The 26,146-nt window shown below is 40.7% G+C and overlaps 1 protein-coding gene across 2 annotated transcripts in view; it reads left to right on the top strand.

Annotated features, from left to right (window-relative positions):
* PHIP (PHIP subunit of CUL4-Ring ligase complex) overlaps positions 1-26,146 on the top strand; it is a 161,594-nt gene that overhangs the window by 94,460 nt on the left and 40,988 nt on the right. The window contains exons 18-23 of one of the 2 annotated variants that reach the window (XM_090035265.1): positions 3,873-4,010; positions 5,140-5,323; positions 8,705-8,828; positions 17,463-17,603; positions 21,578-21,681; positions 24,146-24,377. In XM_090035265.1, coding sequence (XP_089891391.1) covers positions 3,873-4,010; positions 5,140-5,323; positions 8,705-8,828; positions 17,463-17,603; positions 21,578-21,681; positions 24,146-24,377 — 923 coding nt within the window. The remainder of the gene's footprint in view (positions 1-3,872; positions 4,011-5,139; positions 5,324-8,704; positions 8,829-17,462; positions 17,604-21,577; positions 21,682-24,145; positions 24,378-26,146) is intronic. The other variant, XM_090035273.1, reaches the window with a different exon arrangement.

Genomic DNA, 26,146 nt, shown 5'->3' with positions numbered 1-26,146 from the left:
AATAGACATTTCTGGTATTTTTGCTGGCAGACCCTTGGGACAGTTTATCAATTTATAAGTTACCTAAGCACATTTCTGATTGAATAGGGACTTGACAGTTAGCTTATCCCTCTAGTCCTTTAGTGTATGTTCCATTAGGCATCAGGTGTTGTCTTACTGTTGAGCATTGCTTTTGTCTTGGCCTGATTGAGGACTTGGGGAGTGGTCTTTGTTTTAAGCTTTGTGCATTCTTTCTGAATAACAACTAAGATAGGTTCTTCTCAACTTAGCCAGATCTTTCATCCAAGTTCTCAGCATCTCACATAGTAATTACTACACCATGTTTTTCTCTTGCCTTGAAAAATGCTGTCATACCTAATTTTTGTCTATTCAGAATGCTGCTGTAAAAATCACTTTGATCATGTCAGCCCCCTTTGCATTTTTCTGCTGGCTACCTCTTCTGATGTCACACTTAAGCATCTTGGCTGCTTGCAGACGTTAAATACGAAACAAAAAAAAGTGCTTTACTAGAAGAAGCAGTGCATTGCTTTGACCCAGTTCTGCAGCATCTGTATAGATCGGGCATTTCAGTGGGGCTTTTTGGTGCTTTTATCTAAAGTTGATTCAGCCAGGTATTAGGTAAAAGCACCAGAAAAGCTACACTAAAGTCCCTGATCTATACAGATGCTGGGCAAGCCAGGACCAACAACTGTGCTACCTCTTTTGGGTGTGTACTGGGCCATTTTTTTTTCTTTAATATTTGCAAGCAGCACTTGTCTTCTTTTTGAGGTCCTTCATGCCCTCATTGAATATAGAGAAAAAGCACCATAGGTTGATTTGATGGTTTATCAGTTTTGTTAGCTTTTTCAAGCAGAAGCTTATGCCTCTCTGTCTTGTCCCCCTCTTATAACTATATTGTGATATGTGCAAGAAGGAAATAATATATATGGCACCAATTAGGCTCTCAGCCTTAATCAGTCGATTTTAGGCTTCTGATGCACTTTGATTGTAGCCCAGGGGTGAGCAAAATATGGCCCGTGGGCCACATCTAGCCTGCCAAATGATTTTATCCAGCATGTGACTGCTCCTCTAAAGCATAAATGTATCTGGCCCATGGTTGTCCCGGCTTTCGGTGCCTCTCGCCCTTCTCACTTTCCTGTGGCGTAGCTGGCTGCAGCAGCAACTCATTCTGCCCACCCTGTCTTGCCCCGCAGCCCCCAATATCTGCTCCAAGATGGGCACTGAGCTTTTGGCCAGGCTTCTGCCCAGCAAGGCTGTCTGTGTGCAGCTCTGGCTTTGCAGCTGTTCACAGACCAGACAGCTCATCCCCCTGAAAGATGAAGCTCAGGTAAGTTTCTCCCCACTGGTGGGGGAGGAGGGAGCAGGGGGAAGAGGGCCAGGAGCTGTAGGTTATCCAGGTACTGCCAGGCTTGGGGTCTGGTAGGTGCATGGGCACTGCTAACATAGTGCTGCACTGTGTTCCTACGTGCCATTTAAGGTGCAGCTGGTGCAACTCCTACCCAACCCTGAATCCTCAGTACACAGTGGGGTTGGGCAGGAGCTGTGCCAGCTGCACCCACGTGGCACAAGGTGATGTGCAGGAACACAGGATGGTCTGGCATGACTGCATGCTGGGGACTCGGGGGTGCAGGGAGAAGAGGGAAAAACAGCATGGTACCAGCCTGGCCGGGCCTGAATAACCTGTGGCTTCTAGCCTCCTCTCTGTACCTCCTCCTAGAGTCCCTGACGTACAACTGGGCCGAGCCAGTGTTGCATTGTGTTCCTGCGTGCCACATGGGCCCATGTGGGTGCAACTGGTACAGCTCTTGCCCAGCCTGGTTGTGTGCTGGAGACTTGGAGTGGGAGAAGGGGGCTAGGAGCTGTGGGTTATCTGGGCCTAGATGGGCTGGTTCCATGCTGTGTTTTTCCCTTTCTTCTCCCTACACCTTGTCCCAAGTCCCTGGCATACTCCCTGATCAGGTCAGGCAGAACTGCTCCAGCTCTGCCCACATGGCACAACACTCTAGCACCAACCTGGCTGCCTGCCAGGAACTTCTGACTGGGGAAAGGGGTGCAAGGAGAAGGAACAAGGGTTAGGTTCCCCTAATGCAGGGGTGGGCAATTATTTGGGCTGGAGGGCCAGCTTTGTGCTGTGTGCCAGGCTTTGTGCTGTGTGTCCTAGACTGTTGCTCACCTAGCCAATTTCATGGTCTAAATAATAATGCTCATACCTGAGATGGAAGTAGAGTTGTTCTGTAGAACTCTGTCCATACATTTCCTGTTTGTTTATCTCTAGGCTAGAGACAGAAGATGCACGTAAACCAGTTTAGGTGATCAAAACTGATTTAAAACTGTAACAGAATATAAGTTTAGTGCACATAAACCAGTTTCAAAATTGCCAGAACTGGTTTAAGATAAACCTGGTTGAATGTAGTATATCACACTTAATCGATTTGCATCAACTGGTTTATGCAACTTCTGTCCCAGACTCCCTCCTACTTCAAATTAAACCAGAGTCCTCCAGCATCCCAGATGCTTTGCAGCCCTGGGCAGGGCTATGTTCTCTGCTTCAGAAACCAGGGCTGGCCCATCCCCTCTGCTCTCTAGCTTGAGCAGGGGTGGGGGCTTGGCCAGATGCATGGTTCTCTGAGGCAGTCAGCAGGGAGGGGATTTATTCCCCACCCCGCCACCCCACTGTGGGATTGCGACCCCTGTCAACTATTTCTGCCCTCCCCACTTCAGTGGCAGGGGAGGGAGCATGGCCAGAGCTGGCTGGCATGGCCCTACCATCTACCTGCCTTGCCAGTGGATGGAGCTGCAGGACTGAGCTGAACCAGCCTGGAAATGCTGCTAGGAGTGGAAGAAGAGGGGACAGCCCAGGCTAGGCCAGGGTCTTCCCAGTGGGCTATAGCTCTGACTGGAGTCACAGGGGCTGCGCATCTCCCTGTGCCCAAGCCAGGCAGGGCTGTCCTGGAGCTCCAGCTGGGAAGGAACCCATTGGGGCCGGGTTTTCCCAACTCGTTGTGGCTGCGTGACAGCCTGGCCCGTCAGCATGGGGAGTGGGCTTCTCTGGGCAGCTCAGAGGTGCTGGCTGGCCATAAGCCCAGCAGCTGCCACTGCACCCAGTGTCCTGTGCAGGACCCAGGGCTGCAGCCACACAACCAGCAGCAGGCTGGCTGGAGCCCAGGTGGGGAGCTGTTCTGCCCCCCTCGCCTTCAGCTGCTGTGGCCATGCTGCTCTTGGTGGGGGGGGACAGGAAGTTTCAGCCCCACGGCTTCTGCCTAGCACCTGCAGCTGTGGCTTCAGCTCCTGGACACCATGGTAGGCATCTGGGGGCTGCAGCCAGAGCTCTACATGCTTGGTAGAAGCTGCCAGGCCCAGCAGGCTTGTTTTTTCTCCCCTCACAGCTGTGGCTTCTGCTCCTGTCCCACCACGCAGCACAGCTTGGGGTGGGGGTAGCTTGCTTCAGCCCAGCTCAGAGGGGGCTGGACTCGATCTTCTGAGGTCCCTTCCAACCCTAATATCTATGAAATCTATTTGTATTAATTTTGATTGTATTGTTCTTACCACACAGAATTTAGCCTAATCAATAGCAAGTAATCCAACAAAACTGGATGCCTAAACTATACACCTAAAACCTGTGTTAGCACAGTTAAATATTGCGTTACTTTTATTAGACAGTTAATTTGCACTTAATATGCAGTTAATGTATAGACTTGTGTACAATACACGTATACATATACTTGTATATTAATAGACTTTCATTAGGCAGTTACTTTTATCATGATTGTGATTTTCAAGGTAAAATTTAGACAATCAGCTTGGAATATTCAGCATCTTGTGCCATTAGTGTAATTTATTTTTTGGTGATCTTGTCTTCCCATCCTCCCTAGGATTGAACCAAGTTCTCAGTCAACAAGCAAACCAGGAAGTAAGTCCTTTGGACAGCATGATACAGAGGCTTCAGCAAGAACAAGATCAAAGACGTTCTGGAGAGGCAGGAACTAGCAATATCAGTCGGTTAAGCAGAGGTAGACTTTGCTATATAAACAACATATATGTGAAACGGCAAATTAATGGATACATCTGAATACATGTATTACTGTTGTGTGGGGGGGGGGGGAACAGGATAATATTCCAGTTTCCAGTCATTCTGTTGTTCATTGTGGATCACTTTTAGGATGGACTTGTTTAATGGATTCATTTCACTAATGCTGAAATGAAATTAGAGTGTAATATTATAGTACACATAGCAAAACTTGAGGAATTTTGCAGTACTGTGCAGTCTTTAGATTAGAATATTTATTGTATTAATGTTAGCTAATCCAGATATAGTTGGTTAGTTGCTGGGTGAAAATGCTGTAGCTTCTATACTACAGAGGGGAAAAAAAAGAGAGAAAGTGTAGGAGCATTAGCAAGGTCCACTACAGTTTGCTAGGTATAAGTACCCTTGTAATCTGCAGAACTATAAAAACTTTGATTAAAATAGAAGTTAAATGTGAAGGAGCAAGAATAAGCTGAAGATACGGGGATTGAAATTTTATTAAGAATTTGAGGATCTCCCTTTGTTTTCTTTTTGTTTGCTTGCCTTGTTCTTCATTAAATCACTTATGTTTGCGAACTGGAAATCCAATAGATAGGGCTCACCAGTCACCAAATATGTTACAGTGGATCATTTTTTGTTTGCTTCGGTTTTGGTTTTTTTAAGGATAGTATTATTTTGCACTTCCTAAGGAACAGCTGTGTTCAGTTTGGGGGGGGAAGCCAGTGCAGATGCCAAAACAGCTTTAGAACGAAAATCCAGTAGCAAGCACGTTCCTAATTTCTGTGTGATGTTAAGATACTTCCCTTATGTTGCAGGTGAGTAGTTTTGAAGAGTAGCACAGTGGTGGAACATGTCTTGCCTAGATTCTTTCAGTCAAAAATAGTTTGTATTTTTGAGCTTTTCTTAAATTGCTCTGCTTCTTGCTTACCAATTCTTTAATCTGGTGTTGGAATGAGAAATTTTCCTCTTGTAATTATTGCTATACATAAATCCAGTTAATACTTTAATTCATCTTTTACTTCAGAAAAATGTAGTTTGTAATTCTATTTTTGATTTTTGTTTCTGAGACTTTTTCCTTAGAATACAGATTAAGTACACCTGTATTAATTTTGCAGGCTCTGTAAGTACTACCTCAGAAGTACATTCACCACCAAATATAGGTTTAAGGCGTAGTGGACAAATTGAAGGTGTGCGACAGATGCATAGCAATGCACCAAGAAGTGAAATAGCCACTGAGCGGGACCTTGTGGCTTGGAGTCGAAGGGTTGTGGTACCTGAATTATCATCAGGGGTAGCCAGGTAAGGCTATCTCTTCTGAAAGTTATTAATTTGATTAAATTTGGATTCTGGTCTAGGTGGCATGTGACTATGCTGTTACTTGGTTTTGATATGTATATTCCTTGATGGATTTTTAATTTTTTGGAAGAGGGAGGATGATATCATGAGGAAGAAATTAACTTCTAGGAGAGATTGAATAAGAAAGCAGTATTTGGCATGTGTATGAGTGGGAGAGGTTGTGAGGCTAACTTTTCATACTTTGCAGCAGGGACATATTGGCCTAAAATTAGTTCTAGTGTCCTAGCTGTAAGTTGTAACACAATATTGTTCAACTGCCGTTTGCTAACACCCTGTTTTTACATTTTAACTCCTTTTGGCAAAGATGGTACACCAGCCCAGAGCAACTTTTCTGAAAGTAATCTAGATGTAATCTTAGTTGTAAATTCTTGTGAGGTAGGGTAGATTTGCACCTTATAGACTAATTTAGAGATGCGTAGCATATGCTTTCCTAAGCAATGACTTTCTTCATCAGACTGTGAAGGTGTTGCAAGTCTAGTAACAATGTTGCTTGCACTCTCCTCATTTTAACTTTTTTTTACCTCAAAAGGTAATCTCATTTCAGAATACATTTATCCCTCAGTGTTCTACGATGGCCAGGGCATTCATTCTTGAGAGAATCAGTAATGCCTCTCCTTTTGTGTTGCTTTGCTTCTGGTCCAGTGGTTGCTTGAAGCCCTTTTCTTAGTGGCCCTTTTAACTCTGTGCCCTGCATTCAAAGAGCAGTTCCAGATACAGGTCCTACTGGCTGAGACCTGATTATTTGTCTTGGCATCACAGGCTGTCCCTGCTCAATTTTCAGGTCTCATATTCGCAGAGCAGGAGAACTTTACACCAGTGTAGTGGCTACAGTAGCAGCATCAACAAGCCCTACAGGCCAGAATTAAATCACTCACAGGCTGTCAGTTGGATGACCCTGCTTTAGGGTGTATACGCACTGCCAAGAAGTACAGATACCAGCCTTATAGTCAGAGATGTTGACACTGGCTTTATGACCCAGATACCTTGTTCTGCAGGGACCAAACCCTCAGACTGATAACGACCTCTCCATTTGATAATAGGCTAATTCTGTGATGGCAGATGAGAACAGTGCAAACAACTTGATATCTACCAACCAGTCTGAAAGCGGTCATCAGAGGGAGGGTACATCTGGCTAGTATGTGTGCTTCACCCTGAGGTTCTCTTTTAAATGTCAGCAGACCTGGAGGTCTGAGCCCGAGGCTGCCCCCCACCCTCCTCCACACTCCCAGTGGGGTGGGTGAGATGGGCTGGTAGTATGCTGTCTGTCCATGATGGCCTCGGGTTCCCATCTTGGGGATCCTTTGCTGTTCTGAAATCCCTTCTTTTGTATTCTTTTTCCCTTCATGACTCTTCATTTCTGACCATCGCTGATTGGTCTCTCAGTGGTCATGATATTGTCCGCATTCTGTCCCATCAGCATAATCCTTTGTTTCACAAACCCATCACATGCACACTTCCTAATTTGGGCTTTATCCATCTTCTCCTAATTTGGTCTGTTCCCCAAAACTGGAAAGCCCAAGGGCCCTGCAGTTGAGCACTGTGACCTAGTGCCACCTTGTGTTATGGAACAGTGTGGTACCCATCTTCAGTTCCCCAGCTTGTGCTTGCTTGTATCAGACACAGTGGGCCTTGAAGAAACTTTGTCACAGACAGGCTTTTTAATAATCAGTTAACCCTTACTGTTGTCTTGGATCATTATTCTAATGTTTATCTACCTATAAGCCAGTTCCCAAGAGGAAACCTCTAAATACCATTTTCTAACCATCAAGAGACACCATGTCAATACCTGCCCTTTGCATCTCATGAACTGTCCTCTAGACATAGCAACACTTCCACAAAAAGAAGCATCCTTCATCAGCAGTCCCTTCAACTCCTCATTCTCCACATCATAAAACCAAAATCTTTGGGATGGTCAAAAGATACAATCATTTCCTTAAGTTCCATTTATTTCCCTTCCTTTTGCTTGTGAGTGGCTTAGTTTGGTTTCTGGAAGCTTGGCACTCTGTCTTTGATGTCATCATAGCTCGCTGTAACCATCCTGTTGCACACATTTTCCCCAGTTTCCATTTTCAGTACCTGTTTAGGAATTCTTTTTATGAGATTATGCTTTGACAAGGGATCTTTTTCTTTTCTCTTTGGGGTGGTGCTTAGAATAAGTTCTTGTATAGCAAGGGAAAGGGGCAATAAACTAGTTACTTTGTGGTCCTGAAGAGGAAAAGGATGAGGTTATGTTTCTTGGATGTAAAAAAAGCTTAATTTTTTTTCATTTGTATACTCAGTAAATTATAAGTAAATAATGCTACATTCATGGTATGAGTGTGAAATCCTATACTCATTTGCAGAAATACTACTCTGACAGTTTTTTTAACTTTGGAAATTCTTACTGTGGTTTCAACTACACAGTTGGATGGGTAAAAAATTGGCTGATGGTGTGCACCTAGAGAGTAGTGGTGGACAGGTTGTACTCCACCTGGCGAGATGTGAGCAGTGGGGTGCCCCAGGGCTCGGTCCTCAGGCCAGCACCGTTTAACATCTTCATCAGCAACTTGGATGAGGGGGTGGAAAGCACGCTGTCCAAGTTTGCTGACGACACTAAGATGTGGGGTGAGGTGGACACAGTTGAAGGGCGAGAGAGGCTGCAAACAGATTTAGACAGACTGCAAAAGTGGGCAGACGAGGATAGGATGGGGTTCAACATAGACAAATGAAGGGTGCTGCACTCTGGGAGAAGGAATCCACAGCATACATACAGACTGGGGAGTTCCCCTCTTGAAAGCACAGAGGTGGAATGGGATCTTGGAAGCAGAAGAGGGTGGAGTTTTGTATTCCTCCTCTTACAGCTATTGGCTTGGTACTGTGGCTTATGCTTGAAGCAGCAGGTGAGCTATCTCTGGGCAATGAAGAACTACTGGTCTTGCTGCTGCCCTTGCAAGGGTCTGGGACCTAGCCATGTTCCTGTACTATCACATCCATAAGTTCCTGCTACCTCACCTGTGCTGTCTCCTAGCATGCCACACTTCCTGGACACACTGTATTTCCTGGTGGACTTACTCTTGTCATAGTCAGCCATGACTCTGTGTTCTTCTTCTTTCCAAAAACAATGTGTAAGCCATATTTGGGGGCATGTGGTATGAAACAAAATAACTATTTATGACCTGATTGTGTTCAGGAGGTTCGTTTGTGCCGCTGGATCCCTGCTAGAAGTAGAAAAAATAATGTATGAAGAATGTGGTAAATGTTTACCATTTTCCTTCACCTAGAGATCCAATTATAGCTTTTTGCCCTAAATCTAAAATTAATATGTCTTCATTTTTTCTTTTTTAGTAGGCAGGAAGAATGGAGAGCTGCAAAGGGAGAAGAAGAAATAAAGATATATAGATCAGAAGAGAAAAGGAAATATATTACAAGTCATGCTCCAAGAGAGAACAAAATACCTTCCTTCTCTAAGGTAAATGCCCATCCAGTTGTTATTACAATATTTTCCATAAAACCTTTTGAGTATGCTGAACCAAAGAAGTTCATAAAAACTAACTTCACTTAATTTCAAAAGGAATATCTTGATGTATTAATGTATTTAGATTTACTCTGAATAAAAGAGCACCTGCCTCTTGTTAAGTCGTTTAGAACAAAATTTAAGTTTTGCTCCTTGAAACTCTGTTAAGTGGGACTTGGTTCTGTTATGTTTGAGAGCAAGAAATAATGGGGTCTTTCAAAAGTATCCTGCAGTTTTGCATATGTGAATAAGTCCATTCCTTTTAAGGACTTGGAAGCGGAGCTTACAACAAGACCCATCAGGGGCTCATAAGAACTCCAGACTGGGTCAGTAGTTTGAGTTGGTTGCTCAAAGTGAAAATAAAAAATAGTCAGTCTTAGTAATTTTTTACCCCCTCTGTAGGCTTATTATCAGTAACAAGGCTATTGCAGCTCTGGAGACCTTTTCATACTGTGCTGGGTAGTAGTTCATAAAACAATCAAAGGATTGTGGTTGATCTTGTGTTTGTGTTGGGCTACTGCAAGAGCTGTAATCAGGTGGCTTGCATTCAAAATTGCATACGAATGTAGGATTTGCCATTTTCAGAGCAATCCAATAACCCATCTAAATTTCTTTGTCCAACAAGTGCAAGTACTAGATTCTTCAGAAGAAGAGGCAAGAAAACTTACTAATGGACAGTTTTGAAATATATTGCCCAACTGGGAAGTTGTTGTTTCTTTCCCCCTTCATTTTAAGTCGGTCTTGAATTAGGAAAACCCGTGCCCCAAATTGTTGTTATTTACGTAATTGCCCTTTTTTAACCTTGCTTAGCCTGTGCCTAGCACCTTTGATCATTCTGTAGTTTCTCTGCTACAGTGGGCTGCAGGATTATCTGTTTTTTCTGCTGAGTTCCTGAGAGATTTATAACATGTCAGGAATTTTAGGCTAAGTGATTGGCCAGTTCTTCATACCTTCCCCCCCACACACACACACACTTGTTTTAAGGAAATATTGCAACTGGTACGTTGACAAAATCTACATGGACAGTGGTGATTTACACACAGCAGTAACAGTCACCTTTTATAGGTCTTGGAGTTCACACTACTTACATATAGTGTTGCTTTATTGTATCTGTGGACATAGAATTGGTATGCTTGTGCTCCCTTTCCCTGTCCTCCTCATATTCATAACTTGTGTTACGGTGAATAAGCAGAATCCCAAAGGGATTCCGGATTAGTTAGATGTCAGGTGGGCTTTAAAACTCTCTCTGAGGTGGGGTTGGGATCCTTTGAGCCTAAAATGTCTGTATTGTTATTGATCTTAATCATTTTGATTTGATATTTACATGTGTATGTTCATGTGAATTGTATATTGAAGTGTTAAAACATACTTGTTATGCATTAAGTGCCAACCTATCCATATTTTGTTGTAAATTGGGGTAGAAGCAAAAGTTGCCATACAGATCTGTTTTCTGTGTTTATGGTATGTCTTTAAATATTTTAATTTAATGTTCATATTACAGTAGTATGCAGAAGCTGGTGAGTTCTGTGCTCTGCAAGTGCAGGGGACAGTTTACAATTCTTTTCCAGAAAGATTGATTAGAAAAAATGTGAAGACCTAGGAGAGCTGATGGGGAGGCTGATGGGAACTGTCAACACTGAGAAACCATTTTCACATATCTGTATAACTACAACAACTAGTCAATGATAGATGCAGGAACTTAAATATTATGTACTCTCTCTCTCTCTCTCTCTCTCTCTCCTGGCACTTCTACACTAAAATCACTCATAACATGACATGCGGTACTTGTACAATAGTTTTTCAGCAAAGCAGGTTGCATTTAGATGATGTTAAATATGTTTATATTAAATTTTTTAAATGTATTATCTGATCCATTCTAATAATGTCACAAATATAAAAATAGTTAACTCATAAATATGCTTTCCTTTGTTCTTGTTCCTTCTGACATTAACAATTTTGTTATGAAAAGGCAATCAAAATAACACTGAACATGTAGAGGAAATTAAAATATTTAGTCAAAGATGCATTTTAAAGTTTTGGATTACAATGAAATATTTCAGAAGAAATTACTAAATTAGTACAGTGGAAAAGACTATAATGTATTACAGCTGTTTGTTGGGGAGGGATCCTAACTGAAAATATTGCACTCTTCTTTGTGGGAAGATGATTTTTAAAAATCAGAAATTATTCCCAAAGTTATCAAGTTGCTAGAGAGTTGGCTGCCTGGGCCTGTGGGCTGCATGCTCATCCCCTCCAAATTGCCTGCAGACCATCAGTTGGACAGCCCTGTATCATTATATGGGAAGACCAAACTTTATTGTTATTTGTCCATATTATGTAATCCCTAATGTTTTTATAACACTTACTATATAGTTTGGATGCAAGAAAAATATGTAAAAAGAGCAGAGATTTAAGTAACTTTGAGCCGTTGGTCTGTTCTTTGTGGAGAGTCTCTGTGGAAAGAGTGGTATTTACTTTGGCCAAAGAGGAACTAAACTGGGTGTAAATCCAGAACACAGTTTTGGAAAATTGTTTAAATAACGAATTGGCAAGCAAGCTTATATTTGTAAGCACTGAATTTAGGCAAGACCGTCTGCTAAGGATGTCATTAATGTAAAGGTATCTCCATTCAGAAAATTATAGGCCTAAAAGTGTAGTTGATGGAGACTGGAGATGTATTAAAATTGGAAAGAAATAAATGTTAGAAAAAAAGATGAGGTAAAAAAGCTATACAATGGTACACGTACATCAGTGTAAGAATTTGGAAATTAAAGTCACAATGCTGAAAAAGGATGTTGTCATAGTAAGCATAATTGAAGCATGGTGGAATGCCAGAATTCAAAAGAATACTTTAATCCTGGCTATAAACTGTACTGGAACAGCAAGTTGGATCATAGAACTTGGGAAGTAGCCTTATTTTTAACATATTTTATCATAAAATCTATAGAATTCGAGGGGAGCATACCATAGTAAAATTTGATTGGAAACCACTTCAAAGGCAGAAGAATAAAAAGCAGTCTAGGAGAACTAGGAGCGCTGTACTTAAAAGCTTCCACATCAAAGGGATATTGAATGTACAAAATTAAAATAGATAAAAGGTTAACAGGCTAATTAAATAAGCTACCTATCCACAAACTGATCTGATGGAACAAATTTAGAGCAGAATTTCCCAGCCCTTTCCAGCTCAAGACATGTTAATAAAATTTTTCTGTGGTGCACAACCCCCTCACAATTTTTTTTGACCACGTACAAACTCATTAGAGTGTAGCATGATGTAGCGTCTCACGTCTGCACCAGAACAGCAGAATGATACAATACACTTTTTGGTTTAGTCTACAAGACTAATTCATATAAATGATATGTTTTATTTATTTTTCTAATGTGTGACACATTTTCCCAAAATTCTGCAACATGCCTGTTTTTAATTTCTGATGGCATACCAGTTGGGAAACGGTGGTTTAGAGAACCATATCCCAACACGTTAAATTATTTTCTTGAGGCAGCTAGTTTTGAGCACAAGGAGGAAAAACTAGATTTCTCCTGGACAACACCAAACTAGAATGTTAGAACACAGCATGTACTATATCTCCAGCTCTTTGTATAGTTAGCCAAGAACCCAAAGGTGCATGATTTTTGGCCCATTGTTTTATACAGCTCTGGATCTTCAGCTGTTTAGAACTGCTTTGAAATTGGTAGGTTGGATCTGGTTTTAGGTGATAAAGGGCATGATCCACTTCATATGAATTTAATACCGATCCCAGATAGAATAGTACAGCATTCAAACTATGAAGCAGCCTACACAGTACTGAACATCCATTGTATCCATGTGCTTTGTACAAATGCTGTTCTGGACAGATGGTCTGTTTTTATCTATGGCTTTCAAATACTGGGAATGCTGTGCTTTGCATTTATCTCTCAGAAAAATCTGTTTTGCAACAGCTGTCTTTTTGAAAGCTTCTCTGGATACGGTTCAGTAGTTAGCAAGAACAATGACTTAGAGTAGGGCTATCAAACATATGAACCATGGGCCAGATCTGGTCTATGAAGCCATGTGACCTGGCCAGCAGGTAGATAAACTGAGTCTGTACACTTGTCCAGATCCTGTGTGCTTCATATGGTGCACAGGCTGGATGCCATGCTGTGTGCACTGCAGGCAGCAGAGGGGTTTGATCCAGGTTACTGCATGTAGTCCATGCCTGTGACCCCCCCCGTTGCCACATGTAGTGGCACAGCCCATTCTGGCCTTGGGTTGTGCGCGCAGCGATTCCCACAGTTGACACATGCTGCATGTGATGTGAGGCTGGACCACGTGTGCATGCAGCACAGGGGAATGGCAGGGGCATGTTTTATGCAGTGCTTGGCTGGACCCAGAACTAGCATACAGCTCCGGTTGATGTGTTGCCACATGCAACGCTGGGGTATGCTCATCCAGTCCATGGGGCCAGCTAAGTTTGATACCCCTCAGCTAGAATATAGGTACCCCATAGTATATGGAATCTTTTACTTGGATGGTTGGTATTTTGCCTGAGGTTACTCTTGCATAATCAAAATGTTTAAGACCAAGTTACTTGGGGAGTCAGTAAATAAGGTGTATGCTGCCTCAAATTGGAAATGACCAAACTTCTAGGGCAGGGGTAGGCAATTATTTTGGGAGGAGGGCCACTTACTGAGTTTTGGCAAGCCATCAAGGGCTGCGTGACAGGCAGCCAGGGGCAGATAAATATTAATTTTCTAAATTTTTTAGGGGCTCTGCAGGTTGAATAGGATTGTTTGGCGGCCAGCATTTTGTCCACCCCTGTTCGAGGGAGAGAATGAAATCATATTTCAAACCCTTTCCCAGGGACTCTGAAAAGAATAATAGCTAACTGTGGACAAGTGGGAAAATACAACTTTGAACCACTCCCTCTACCCAGCGAAAGAGGGACACATTTTTAAAATTATTTTTGTTCCTGGTCAAAAAGAAATTGGGGAAACAATCTAGTTTCTGAGGAGCGTCATATTCAAGGAGGAAATAATCCCTCCTGGTGACAATAGATTAGAAGATCCATACTTCCACATCCCCATTCTTGAGCCTTCAATTTTTTTCGCTGTGGGCACCAGCACTTCTAAAGCAGCTTGTTGCATTTCGGTTTTACCACGGCTCATGATTTGTTTTCAGATTATTTGTCTTGGTAGTTGTCTTCATGTTGTAGCAAGGTTGGAAACATGTTGCAGCTGTCCTGGTCCAGGGAATGTAAAAGAGGTAAGGATTGTATGTGGCAGCTTTTCATTGGACCAGTTGTATAGTGTGGAAACTGCTGGACAAGCTTCTGAGAATCGAGTATTCTTCCTCAGGTTGCCCTCAGGAAGGAAGTGGGGTTCACTTGTGTCACATCCCTTCTGATAAATGCATCCCAGAGATAAAGTGATACAGATCCTTGGATCCATGAAGAATTACTGTTTCTAAATTGGGAAAAGTTACCTGGACACCCCCTTCCCCCAGATGGTGGCTAAATCATCTGGAGTGGAAATGGGCACACACTTCTGATCAGTATGGTCTTAAATATATAGAAGGTTACAGTCTGCTCCCTGATAACATTGGGGATATCTGTCATGCATCTTGCTTGCTTCTGCTGTTTCAAGCTCATGTCTTAATCAATTTACTATGAGAGTCAATTTTCCTAACAGAGCATCAGTACCTAAAAGGGATTTCCTATAGCAAAATTGAACAGAATACAGTAAAATCCTTGCTATCCAGCATTTAAATAACCGGAATCTTCACTGGCTAGAATTTCCAGCTGATTGTGGGGAGGGGGAAAGCTTGCACACAGCAGCACCCGCTGCCACCTGCCACCCTGTGCTGCTGCTGCTCTGTGTGCTGTCACCCCCCCACACACACACACTTTGCTGGGGATGGGCTCTGGGGAAAGCTCACATGTGGCAGCTCTGCATGCACAGGCCTGTGCTGTAGCTGCTCCACTGCGCTAGGTGTGGCCACTGCCACATTCTCCCCCACCCCCACCCTGTGTTGTCTGAAAACCCTGCTAGATTATTTCAGATAACTGGAGTTTTTACATGACTTGCAATCCCCTTACCCCAGGGGTGCTGGATAACTGAGATTTTACTGTAGTGCTTAAATTTGGGCACTCACATGGCAAATGAAATAAAGACAGAAAATCAGACAAAATTGGAAATGGCATAAGGTGGTTAGACCTCAGAACAGTTTGCCCTAGTATTTTGCGCCAGGCAAACAACTCCTATGTATTTATGTCTCACAACACCGACAGATTGTGATGCCTGTTGTCTAGTGTCTTGGAGATTTTGCTCTACCCAGTCTATCCAAGCTGTACGTATTCTAGGAAAAAAGTCCTGCTAAGCAAGGAACAGCTAGATTTACCATAATAGGGTTTTTCCCCATATAAAGATATTGTGGAGTTCTCTTGACCGTTTTTGCATCATATGTGAGTCGAATTGGTTCCTCCCTTTTTTCCCCAAAAGAAAGATCTAGAAAAAGAGGTTCAACAGTTGTTTGTCAGAGGTGGAAGTATAGGCCTCCTACTTACTGTCAGAATGGAGAGGGAACCAGTAAGATTAGTGGGTGCATCTACACATGCTATTATGGTGATGTGATAAACTCCAGTGCAGTTTGCACCATTTACATTGGCACCTTAATGACGTGTAGATGCTTGAACTGCTGTGGTCCAGGGTACATGTGCAGATGCTGCACTGGAGACTGCAGCAGTTTGAGTCAGGGTGGAGCAGACCTGAGCTAACAGGGAATCAGGGGGGTCAGCTCGTGGAGGGTGAGGGAGGCTGGGCTAGGCAGCAGGCAGGGGTGTGCCCTCTACTGCCTGGGCTAACCGGCCACAATCTACGCCTGGGTCAATATTTACATGTGTTTAGGAGCAGTTATTTTCACTGTCTCCAAAAGTACTGTCTTACAGCAGTGAACATTAGCTTACTGTGGTGTAATAGCATCGCATGTGTACACTGTGGTGTTTTACACTGCAGCAAATTAGTTTTTTGCCCAGTTAAGCACATCTGTAGATGCACTCAGTGAATTATAATGCTTTTATGAATATGGTTCATATTATATGTTTTTACCAGTACCATGTTATTTTCTTTTAGACAAGAGCAGGTTTGAATCCCAGGGACTGTGTTGTGTTTTGTTTTGTTTTGTTTTTTTTATCCACACCAGAACTCCTAAGAGTAAATTTCCTGTCTAATAAGTAGTCTGACTGAAAGAGAGAAGATAAATGGCATAGTCTTTGCTCTTCTGACATCTAGGCAAATGTCTATAGGTTCTTTCATTTTTGGCCAAGTCATAACTTCTAACAGTGGTATAAGAAACACAAATTCTTAACTTCATCAACATCTGTGTGATGAAAACTAGGATTCTTACAGAAGAGAGAATAAAGGGGTTTCAGAGTTTGTGTTATTTAAACTACTTAATGCTGATCTAACTTCCTCCCCAGTAATTAACAGGTTTTCTTTATAGGTTATCAAACATTTTTCCAAAAACTTGAGAGTATGTGCCTAAGGAGTGGTTAAGGGTATGAATGGCACTATTTCTGGACTTGCTAAAAATATCCTCTCTGAGAAGTATTTAGAGTGGGACAAATGTGTAATAAAATATGCTTTGTGGTAACAATTTATTGTTTATTGCTGTAGTGCATATATAGATTACAGGTTTCCCTAACTTTATTCTGTACATGCAATTCCTCGAAAACGGTGCATAACTTGACTTTGCATAAAGGGAACCCACTTTACAATGTAACAAATAAGGATACGTTCCAGGACCTTGACTGTACTGACCCTCAGACCCATTTCTACCACTTTTACAAGACAGTTTTGGTACTCGCCACCAGCAGACAGTATGTGTAAGCACAGGGCACTATCATAATGGGGATGGCAACTATAGAAACACGTATCACAGACAACGAGCGAAGAGGACAGATCCACACAGGAGAATGTATTTTGGTGCGTGTTGCTCCCACACAGCTGCTGACTGCATGCTTCCACCACACCGATCACGTAAGAGTGAATTAATCTCACATCTAACACATCTTTGGTATAAAAAGGGTCATTGTATAAGAGTGAATTTGCACACATAGAACCTGCATTATTGGAGGTTTCTCTTGCTTTAGGAAGTTTCAGTTCACCAAAGATACCCTTGTGCTATACAAGTTGTCTCAAGTAGCAGGTTCTTTGCTGTGGTTGGCTACAGCTGTTTCAGTAGCAGTTGACAGGTCTGTTTTTGCTTATGCTGTTGCATACAGGTGATGATGCCATTGGTTAACAACTATGGACCTTATTATTTGGAGAAAAAAATTCAGTTACATCAAGATACATTTTTATATTATTTCTAGAAGTCACTGGCTTCTAGAATTTACTAAAAAGCTGTTACCATCCTTCAAATGCATACATACGTTCTTTCTTAGCTTTTGACTCTTCCGGCACATGTTCTCAAGTTTCTGATTTTAGAGTATTAAAGATTTTTGCTGTGATATAGAATTCTCTCAAAAATGTTTTGTTAGAGCTACTCAGAAATTAAAGTGAAACAATTGTAAAAACATATTGACTATTTTTCATGTGTATGTCTCTATATAGAACCATTCGCATGACCACATACTAGATGCAGGAGACTCAAAAAAGCAACAAGCTAACCAACATAACTACCGTACCAGATACGCATTAGAAGAAACTGCCAGGCCTGCTGAAGAGTTAGAAAATGGAAACAGTTCATCAGATGTAAGAGTTTAAATAACAAAGCAGCATTTGAGATTATTTACATTGTTTCAAGTACCTCTAGGAATTGTTGGTTTCGAAGTTCAATTTTTTTTTTATTGTTGATCTTCAATTACATGCTTTATCTACTTTTGCATAAGTGTTAAGGTAATAAAAATTGCCCCCACATTTTATGCATGCATGCGCATGCAAAATTTCTTAATGGTCATTCTCAGAAAATAATTACATGTGCAAGTTCTTAACTTCAGTGTAGCTTCAGTGTCTGTTTATGTGTTCTTTCAGTAGTTGATCTACATAATATAACATAAATTGGTCAGCAATGAGAATCTTGACATTAAAATAACTCTGTTTCATGTTTAAGAGATCAGTGTGCATTTAAGTCTACACAAATCAAAGACCATTTTTATTTGATATGGGTATAAATTTAACAGTTTTTTATGAGCAAATGAAGCATGAACTGCTGGTTTAGTTAGACTGTAGGTAACTAAATGAAAGAGGGAGGAGAATGAATCACATTATACTAATTCATGGAAAGCATAAGTAGAAGTCTAGAGTCAAATATGTAGAATAGGATAAACTTTTTAACAAGACTAAAACTAGTATTTTATAGCCAAAAGGAGATAGCTATTTTTAAATAAGGTAACTTCCTGAAAAGTTCAGGTGAAGAGCAGTTAAAAGACTTGCATATCTAAATGTATGCTGTTTAAAATTCTGCCTCTATTCAGATGTTATACACTACTTACGTAAAGCATAATGTGATGACTTTGCTAATCTCTTGCACATACAGATATTGTGCCCAGTTAGATTCCTGCAATACAGGGTCATATTTTTAAAAGTGTGCACTAATTTCTTCAGTATTCTAAAATGCAGATATGGAGGTGTATAAATTTGGGAGGATAAAAAAATTTTTAAAAAAAGTTTATGGACTTTTAAAAACCCTTCCCTTCATGCTGACATACAATCTGGCTGTGGAGATGGTCTGCATAATTGAGGATAAATTGCTGCTTTAGATGTGTGTACTTGAGTAGTATTAAGTTTTAATTTGGGGTCTGAAGTGTTTGTATAGTTAAGAATGTGACCAAAGTTTTAACACCAAGTCAGACAGAATTTTTAATAGTAGTCTATGCCATTTGCATATCATTATAAAATGTTTTAGCACACTCTTGTCTGCATTATCAGTAGTTATGGAAATTATGCTCGTTGCTCTCCAACATGGAAGAAGGCCATTCTGTTGATAGAGTCCAATGCTTGATTTAATGAAGAAAGGCTTTGTTGGGGAAATAGAAAAATTAGTTAACAAAACATAGGCCCCTGGTTCATGCTAATTTAATAGCATGATGATATCTGTTCCCTGATCCCAGCAATTATGCCTCCTTGCCACTAATTGTGGAAGCCAGGGAAGGTAATAAATAAGGGATCGATCACTCCATATGTGTCTAGTTTAGTGCTCTCCCTTCAAAGCAAGTGGTGTGTTGCAGGGATGGTTTGCAGGCAGGACATGCGGTTTTGGGACTGGGCATCAGATTCCAGTTCTGCCATTATGGCTTGCCAGCACAGGGCGAGCCTGAGATCATGATCACCCCTGTACCAGCAAGTAGAAAGCCAGCTGCCTGGCAAACCAATGTGGTCCCAGGGCTGGGACAAACAATCAACCACAAAATTATTCTGTAAAATGTGTAATAATTTGCAGCTGGTTTCCATTGCACCGTAAATTGAATGTATGGCAGACTCCCTACCATGCAGCTTGATGCCAGCTGCATGGTACAGTCTGACTCTACCCCAGGACTGCACTGGAGCTGGTTTGAGACTCCAGCGTGGTCCAAGGCTGGAACCATTCATCAAGTGGATGTGGAATTGTCAGTTGATTGTCGGTTTCCGCACTGGGACTGCGCAAGAGCCAGTTCAGGGCTCCAGTGTGATTCTGGGGCTTTGACTGTCAATCAGCTTATTGTACCTCCTAGCCCTGGGACCACAGTGGGGGCCTGTCCCAGAGCTGTGCTATGTAGCCAGCATCAGGCTACATGGCAGGGACTCTGCCACACATTCAGTCTTTCTCCTCCCTCTTTTCATGTGTGTGAAGTCTTTCAGGTGGTTTTTTGTTTTTTTGTTTTTTGTAGAGACTTGCTGATTCAGCATAATTTTTTCTACTTAAGCATTTAAGAGATTATAATAGGGTTGCAGTTTAGTACGTTTTTAAAAAGTTAAATTTAACATTATAAATATGATTTAAACAGGAAAAGATTGTTTTTGAAAAATATCAATCCTGATTTTAGAGGGTCCACGTCTGTGGAAAGGATATATTGGTTCATGTAACGGGGGTAGGTACTATTGTAAGGACTTGGATATCTTGATGGACAATTTTACATGCTATGACAGGCCCCCCTTTTTTGGTAATGGAATCCAAAGTGCAAGCGATGTTTTTATCTTGGATGTCCCTTAATTTTTTTTTGTTTGTTTTTGGACATTTTTTAAATCTCTGAAAAGTAATGATGGAAGCATGGCTTATCTAACCAATCTTCCTGTAAATAAATCATGTCAGCTTACTTTGATAACAGAAGTAAGGCCTTCTGGGTTTTTTTTTCTTTTTAACTACTATTAGCTCTGCAGACCCAGTTTAATAGCAAGATGTTAAATCTCTTTTCTTCTGTTCCTTTACAAATTGTTAATTAAATTCCAGCTGAAGTGTTTGCATCTCTCACCTGTTACCTGTCTGCAATCCTACTAGCTGCCGAGAGGTTGCATGTTTGTAATTGATATGATAAAATGTTGCCTGCATGATCTTTATAGAGATTGCATGAGAGAAATAGAGAGCCCACCCTGATTTTATAAGAACTGCAGGTGTATGGTTTTTGTAAAAGAAAAATCTTTAAAAATTGAACAAATCTGACCTGAAAATTGATCCAAATCACTGAACCCTCAAAGCATATTTTATTTATTATTTTTTAGTAAAAATCAAAATAAAAGTGGTATGATTGATTTTTGATTTTTTAATAACATTTTTTCTTACATAACCTTTAATGTTTATTATTTGTGAAATATTTGACCTACAGCTGATAGGAGAGAAATTTTTCACTGACTCTATCAGATTCCAGTCTCTCTTAGATGCATAACATTGATGAAGCTGTTTTTATTTGTGTTTCATTTTATTGTTAAATTCACCAGCATGGCTGCATATGCAATATTTATTTTTTCAATTAATTTTCCTTTGGGTGTGGGGGGGAGGCTAGAGAAGATGCTTTGTTGCATTGGAATACCTCTTTTTCACTATTATGAGTTTGCAAGATGTATTTACATTATTTCTCAGAAAATATAGCTCGGCCTATATCTGTGAGATGCAGTGTTTTCTCTTAATTTGTGGTGAGAAATATATACAGTGCATAGAATATGTTTGGTTCATATGCTTAAACTTTTCAGTGAATCCTGACTATCTTATTTCTACTTTGAGCACTAGGCAGTTGATTGGAATTTTTTAAGAATTAAAACAGGTTGATCTGTAGTATGAACTAAGAGGTGTCAAAGCCATTTATTCAATTACTGTAGTAGTACTACAGTTCCATATAGAGGACCCAGCTGAGATCAGGGCTCCACTGTACATGTATACATTATATAAGTAAAAGACAGCCCTGGCTTCCAAAGATGTGAAAATTGAAATGGGCACAAAAAGGTTTGGGGAAGGGGGGAGCAAATGTTTATAACAGGTTGTTACAGAACAGAGAACAGAACAACGAAACTATCTGTGTGGTGTTTCAGTGCTCAGTCTACTACAACATGCTACGTTTTGGTTTTGCTCTCATTTAAATAGCTATAGACACAGTCAAACCTGTGTAAAGAAAATTCATACCTGATCATCAAAATGCTATTTTTCATGTATACTAAACCCCTGAAAGATGACGTTTACAATAGAAAGATTGACTCCGAATTTTAGTCATGTTTTTCAGTGGTCATGTTATAATTAATGCTTCATTATTATACCACAGAGTAACTGTCACATACTTCCTTATCAGGAAGGAGAAATAGTTGTTGCCAGTGGTGGAACATCAGAAGATGATGAGAGAGCATGGCACAGTGATGGCAGTTCTAGGTAAGTGACAGCATACAAAGAAAAATAGCTGTACTTTTTAAGTTTTGTATTTTGCCTTCTCTGGTTATTCCATTAACATTAATGAAAACTGAAAGTGAAAAGAAAGGATACAGTTGCCTAATCTTGTTGTCTGTATGTAATGCTGCTGTCGATCCTTGAATGACACTTTAATGTAGCCCATAATGCAACTAGAGTTCTGTGAAAAGCTCTTGTATACAAGGCTGTAGGTATAGGCATTAGTTCCCTGAACTGAATTGTTCTACTTAGCCATGAAGACACAGTTAAGTTCTGTATAAATAAAAATGGGCATCCCTTCAAGAACATACAACTTTCAGGTGGTGGGGGAAGGGAAGAGCATAAAACAATTAAAAAAAATAAGTAAAAATTGGAAAGGAGAAAAAGGTTAATTCTGTAATATAGAAAAGAAACAAGACAGTCAATATCTTCAGTGTCGGGACATGGAAAGACACTTTTTCAGTTCATCATGAAAGAACTTGAACCAAAAAAGAGATTGGAAACCACAGCACTAAGGAATTGTGTTCTCTTCACTGTTACTCAGTAAGGTAGAATCTGATTGCTGATATCTGGATTTTTAGTTAAGTAAAATTAGGACAGTTTGAGATTTTTGTTTCCATATTTTTCAAAAGTACTAGATTTTAAAGAGATTTTTTTTTTTTTTGTGGGAAATGGCACAATAGAACTTCTTCACTCGTTAAAAACTGAGGAGGAAGAAATGTATCTGGAAGCTGAGCAGTTATGGGGGGAAAATTACAATGTCATTTAACTTGATGTGGAGAAAGAACAAGACATGAATTTAATTCCCAACAGCTTAGGCATATATAGGACAGGAATGGAAAATATGCTTTTAACTCATTTGCTAACAGTGGAAGATATTGTTGATACAGCATTTAGAGAGAGAAATTAGATTTCCTACAAATAAGTGATAAAGACCTATATTAGAAATAGATGTGGCAGCTGGTATCATCAACAAACTACAGTCAAAGCTTTTAGAGCCACGTAACGTACACTTGCAGTCTAGGGTATTATTAATTGTGTAGAGCAGGGGTTTCAAATACAGTTGGGGGCATGGCCTGCTGCTGAATCTGGAGCCATTTGGCCCCACTGGTTCTGGCCGTTAGCAGGAAGCTTGGCTTGCTACCACTGCCAGCGTACCCCTCACCACTGCCACAGTGAGCACTGAAGCAGTCCTCACCCTGAGTCGGAACTGACTTTCGAGGAAACCCATGGTCCAGATGCACCCAGGAAAGTAAAGGTCACTGACACGGCCAGGAGGCTGTGGGTTGGGAGTGAGGGGCACTGGCACAAGGGCTGCTCAGAGCTACAAAGCAGTGGGTACACGTCAAAGAGCAAGAATTTATAGGTATTTAGAATTTATTTTATTATAGTGACTGAGGCCCTGGTAAGGTTTCTAATTGCCTTAACATTGTAAATATATCAGTAAAACATTGTGTTCAACTGATATCTATATATGGATTTGGGGGGGTTTAAACAGTTAATTTACAATCTTTAAACAGAAAACCTGTTTATCAGATGGATTGCCCAATAGTTCATAGATTTCAAAGCCAGATGCCCCTGTGTTTTCTTCATAGGAAGAAAAACAAGATATAAAGAAGGCAACTTAAAATGTGTTGCAACTAATTTTGGCAGAAAGCTATCCAACAATAACTCACATACTGAAGATTGTATTTCTCTCTCATCAGAAAACCATTATCAGCTCTTCAACCTTCCTTATGAAGGAGTCCCAACCTACTCCTAGCATACCACCATGTCCTTATGAGTCCCCCCATTTTTTTTTTTTTTTAAATTGACATATCCAGACATTAGGAGTCTGAATTCTTCCCCACCATCTTAAACAGCTTATTTCCCTAAGGCCACCTCTTGCTTTAGAGCATCAGAAACTGAATCACCTATTCAGTAAGTACCCGAGCTCATATGCCTACCAAGTTGTGAAACTTCGAACCTTACTACCTGCAGCAGGGGGGCACAAGTCAACCTTTACTGGTGATCAGTTGTAAGGTACAGAGCCTAACAGAGTCACCACTAACAGGATCTCTCTCTGACTGAATGCAAGCAGTCTGCGTGATTAAGTGGGAGATCTATGCAAGCAGACAGATTAGGGAGTCACTGCACAGGAAAGATACAGGATTTGCTGTTTTGCTTTGCATATCTTTTTTCAGTTTACGGAATGTTTTTAAAGATGAGTTATGGCAGGGAAGGCAAAAAATAAAAACAGTATCTAGCCAACCCTGGCTTATCTGCTAGCACAGGAACAATTCCTTTCTAGCTGCAAAAAGGCAGTTAGTACAGTGAGAGCAAACTCCCAATCCCAGACCCTATTTTTGGGTCCTTGATGAAAACAGTTTATCCTGGATTTGTTCTGGAAATTATTTTTTTTTTTTTGATGCTTTATTTTATTTTAAACTTCTTTTCCATATCATCCTAGTGACTACTCTAGTGATTATTCTGACTGGACAGCAGATGCTGGAATTAATCTGCAGCCACCAAAGAAAATACCCAAACTTAAAACCAAGAAAGCGGAAAGCAGTTCAGAGGATGAGGAGGGAACAGAAAAACAAAAGAAGCAAATTAAAAAAGAAAGGAAAAAAGGGAATGAAGATAAAGATGGACCAACAACATCACCAAAGAAAAGGAAACCCAAAGAAAGAAAACAAAAGGTTGGAAACAATTTGTAGGTTATAAGACACATACCACAAAGGGATCTAAATGACTTGAATAGGTTGAGCAGCTGTATACAGCCTTACATGCAGTCCAGTTTGAAATTAGTTTGTTTATATTCTAGAAGTACTGATCATTGCAAATGTTGTTAGGTCTTTTTGTGAGGTCTCTGAGGGTATGTACATGTGATACATTTAGGTCATCCTAAGCAAAGTTAGGGCAATCTAAATGCTCTAATCTTCTGGCACTTGTAGGGCTTATGTTGTCTTAAAAATGGTGAGCCTAGTCTAAACTACAAAAAAAAGGTGAACCAGATCAGCAAAGGGTTAACCTGGCATAGCAAATGCTGGCACATGTTCACAGCATAACCTCAGGGCTGTGATGAGGGTTGTGCTGTGCAGTTTTAATAGCCCTGAACCTGACCAGGCTATCTCCCAAAAGGAATCTGTGGCAGAGGGCAAGATCTAGAATTACATTATAGAGTTTTGCCTGTATTAGGGAGCTAAAGCTGGATGGCATTTTAGCAAGAAATGTTTGATTCAGTATGAAGCAAAGGAAGGGGTAAGGACTTTGTTTAGCCTTGCCAACTGCAGTGGTTGGGATGCAAGAGGTTTTGTATTACAAAAATGTGTCCGGCTAGTGTATAAAGGAGTCCGGCTAGTGTCCGGCTAGTGTATAAAGGAGTTACGGCAGGGCTTGTGTGTTTGGTGTCCAGATTACTTCATTACAGCTTCGAGTTTTGGCTAAGCTAACTCAGCTTCACTTTATTATAGTACTGGAATTGTCAAGGTCCCCACCTCTTCTATCACTTATGCTGTAACCTTTGTATGGGTGATGAATCTTTATGGTATCCATGGTAAAAAAGAGTTCTCTGTAATATCTGGTTGCAGTATACTTTTGAATTTCTTTTGGGAGGTGTGTTGGAATTGAGAAGGGAACTTTAAAGGAAATTACACAAAAATGAGGAAGTTAGTTAGAAATAAGTTAAAGAACAGTTGGAAGCCTAAAAGGCCTAAAAGCAATCAGAAGCCAAAAAGGCCTGCAGGCAGCTTGGAAGCTCTTTAAAAATACCATATTAGAGCAGTGATTCTTAACTAGGGTTGCTAAGCAAATAAGCACAGGCTAAATCTTGTCCCTGCCTGGGATGATCCTCCCACCCCCAATGCCAGCCCTGGGCAAGTAAGCACTATAATGTAATTGTTTTTTTAAATTGGTGTCACTTAATTCCCAAAAGTTATTTTGTGCCTCAAGTCCAAAAGTTGAAAACCACTGTATTAGAGGCTCAGAAAAACATGTACCACAAATCAAGAAGGGTACCAAGTGCTTCCCTAAAGCACCTTTATGGCTTAATAGCAGAGTTAAAGAGGCCATTTTAGGCAGAGGCATGCTCAAATGATGACAACAGGAAAGATTACAAACTCTGGCAGGGCAAGTGTAAAAGCAAAATAAGGTAAGCAAAACAAAGAATTTTGAGGAGTGTCTAGTAAAAGATGCTGACGTTAATCTTAAACTTCTTAAAAATACAGAAGCAAGAAGCCAGTGAGAGAATTGAATGCACTGTTAGATGACCAGGGATAAAAGGTGTACTCGGGCATGATGAAGCCATAGCAGAGCAGCCAGATGAACTCTTTGCATTGGTTTTTACAGCAAAAGATACTGAGGAAGTTCCTATGACAGATCAGTTCTTCCTAGTAGATAAGTCTGAAGAGCTGGACCACAGTGAAGTGACAAAGAAAAGGCTTCAGAACAGTTCAATAAATTAAATACT

This window comes from Crocodylus siamensis, chromosome 1 (assembly GCF_052110815.1).
Source record: "Crocodylus siamensis isolate JL-2025a chromosome 1, ASM5211081v1, whole genome shotgun sequence".
Lineage (NCBI taxonomy): Eukaryota > Metazoa > Chordata > Crocodylia > Crocodylidae > Crocodylus > Crocodylus siamensis.
This window is presented reverse-complemented; position numbering and strand designations above follow the sequence as displayed.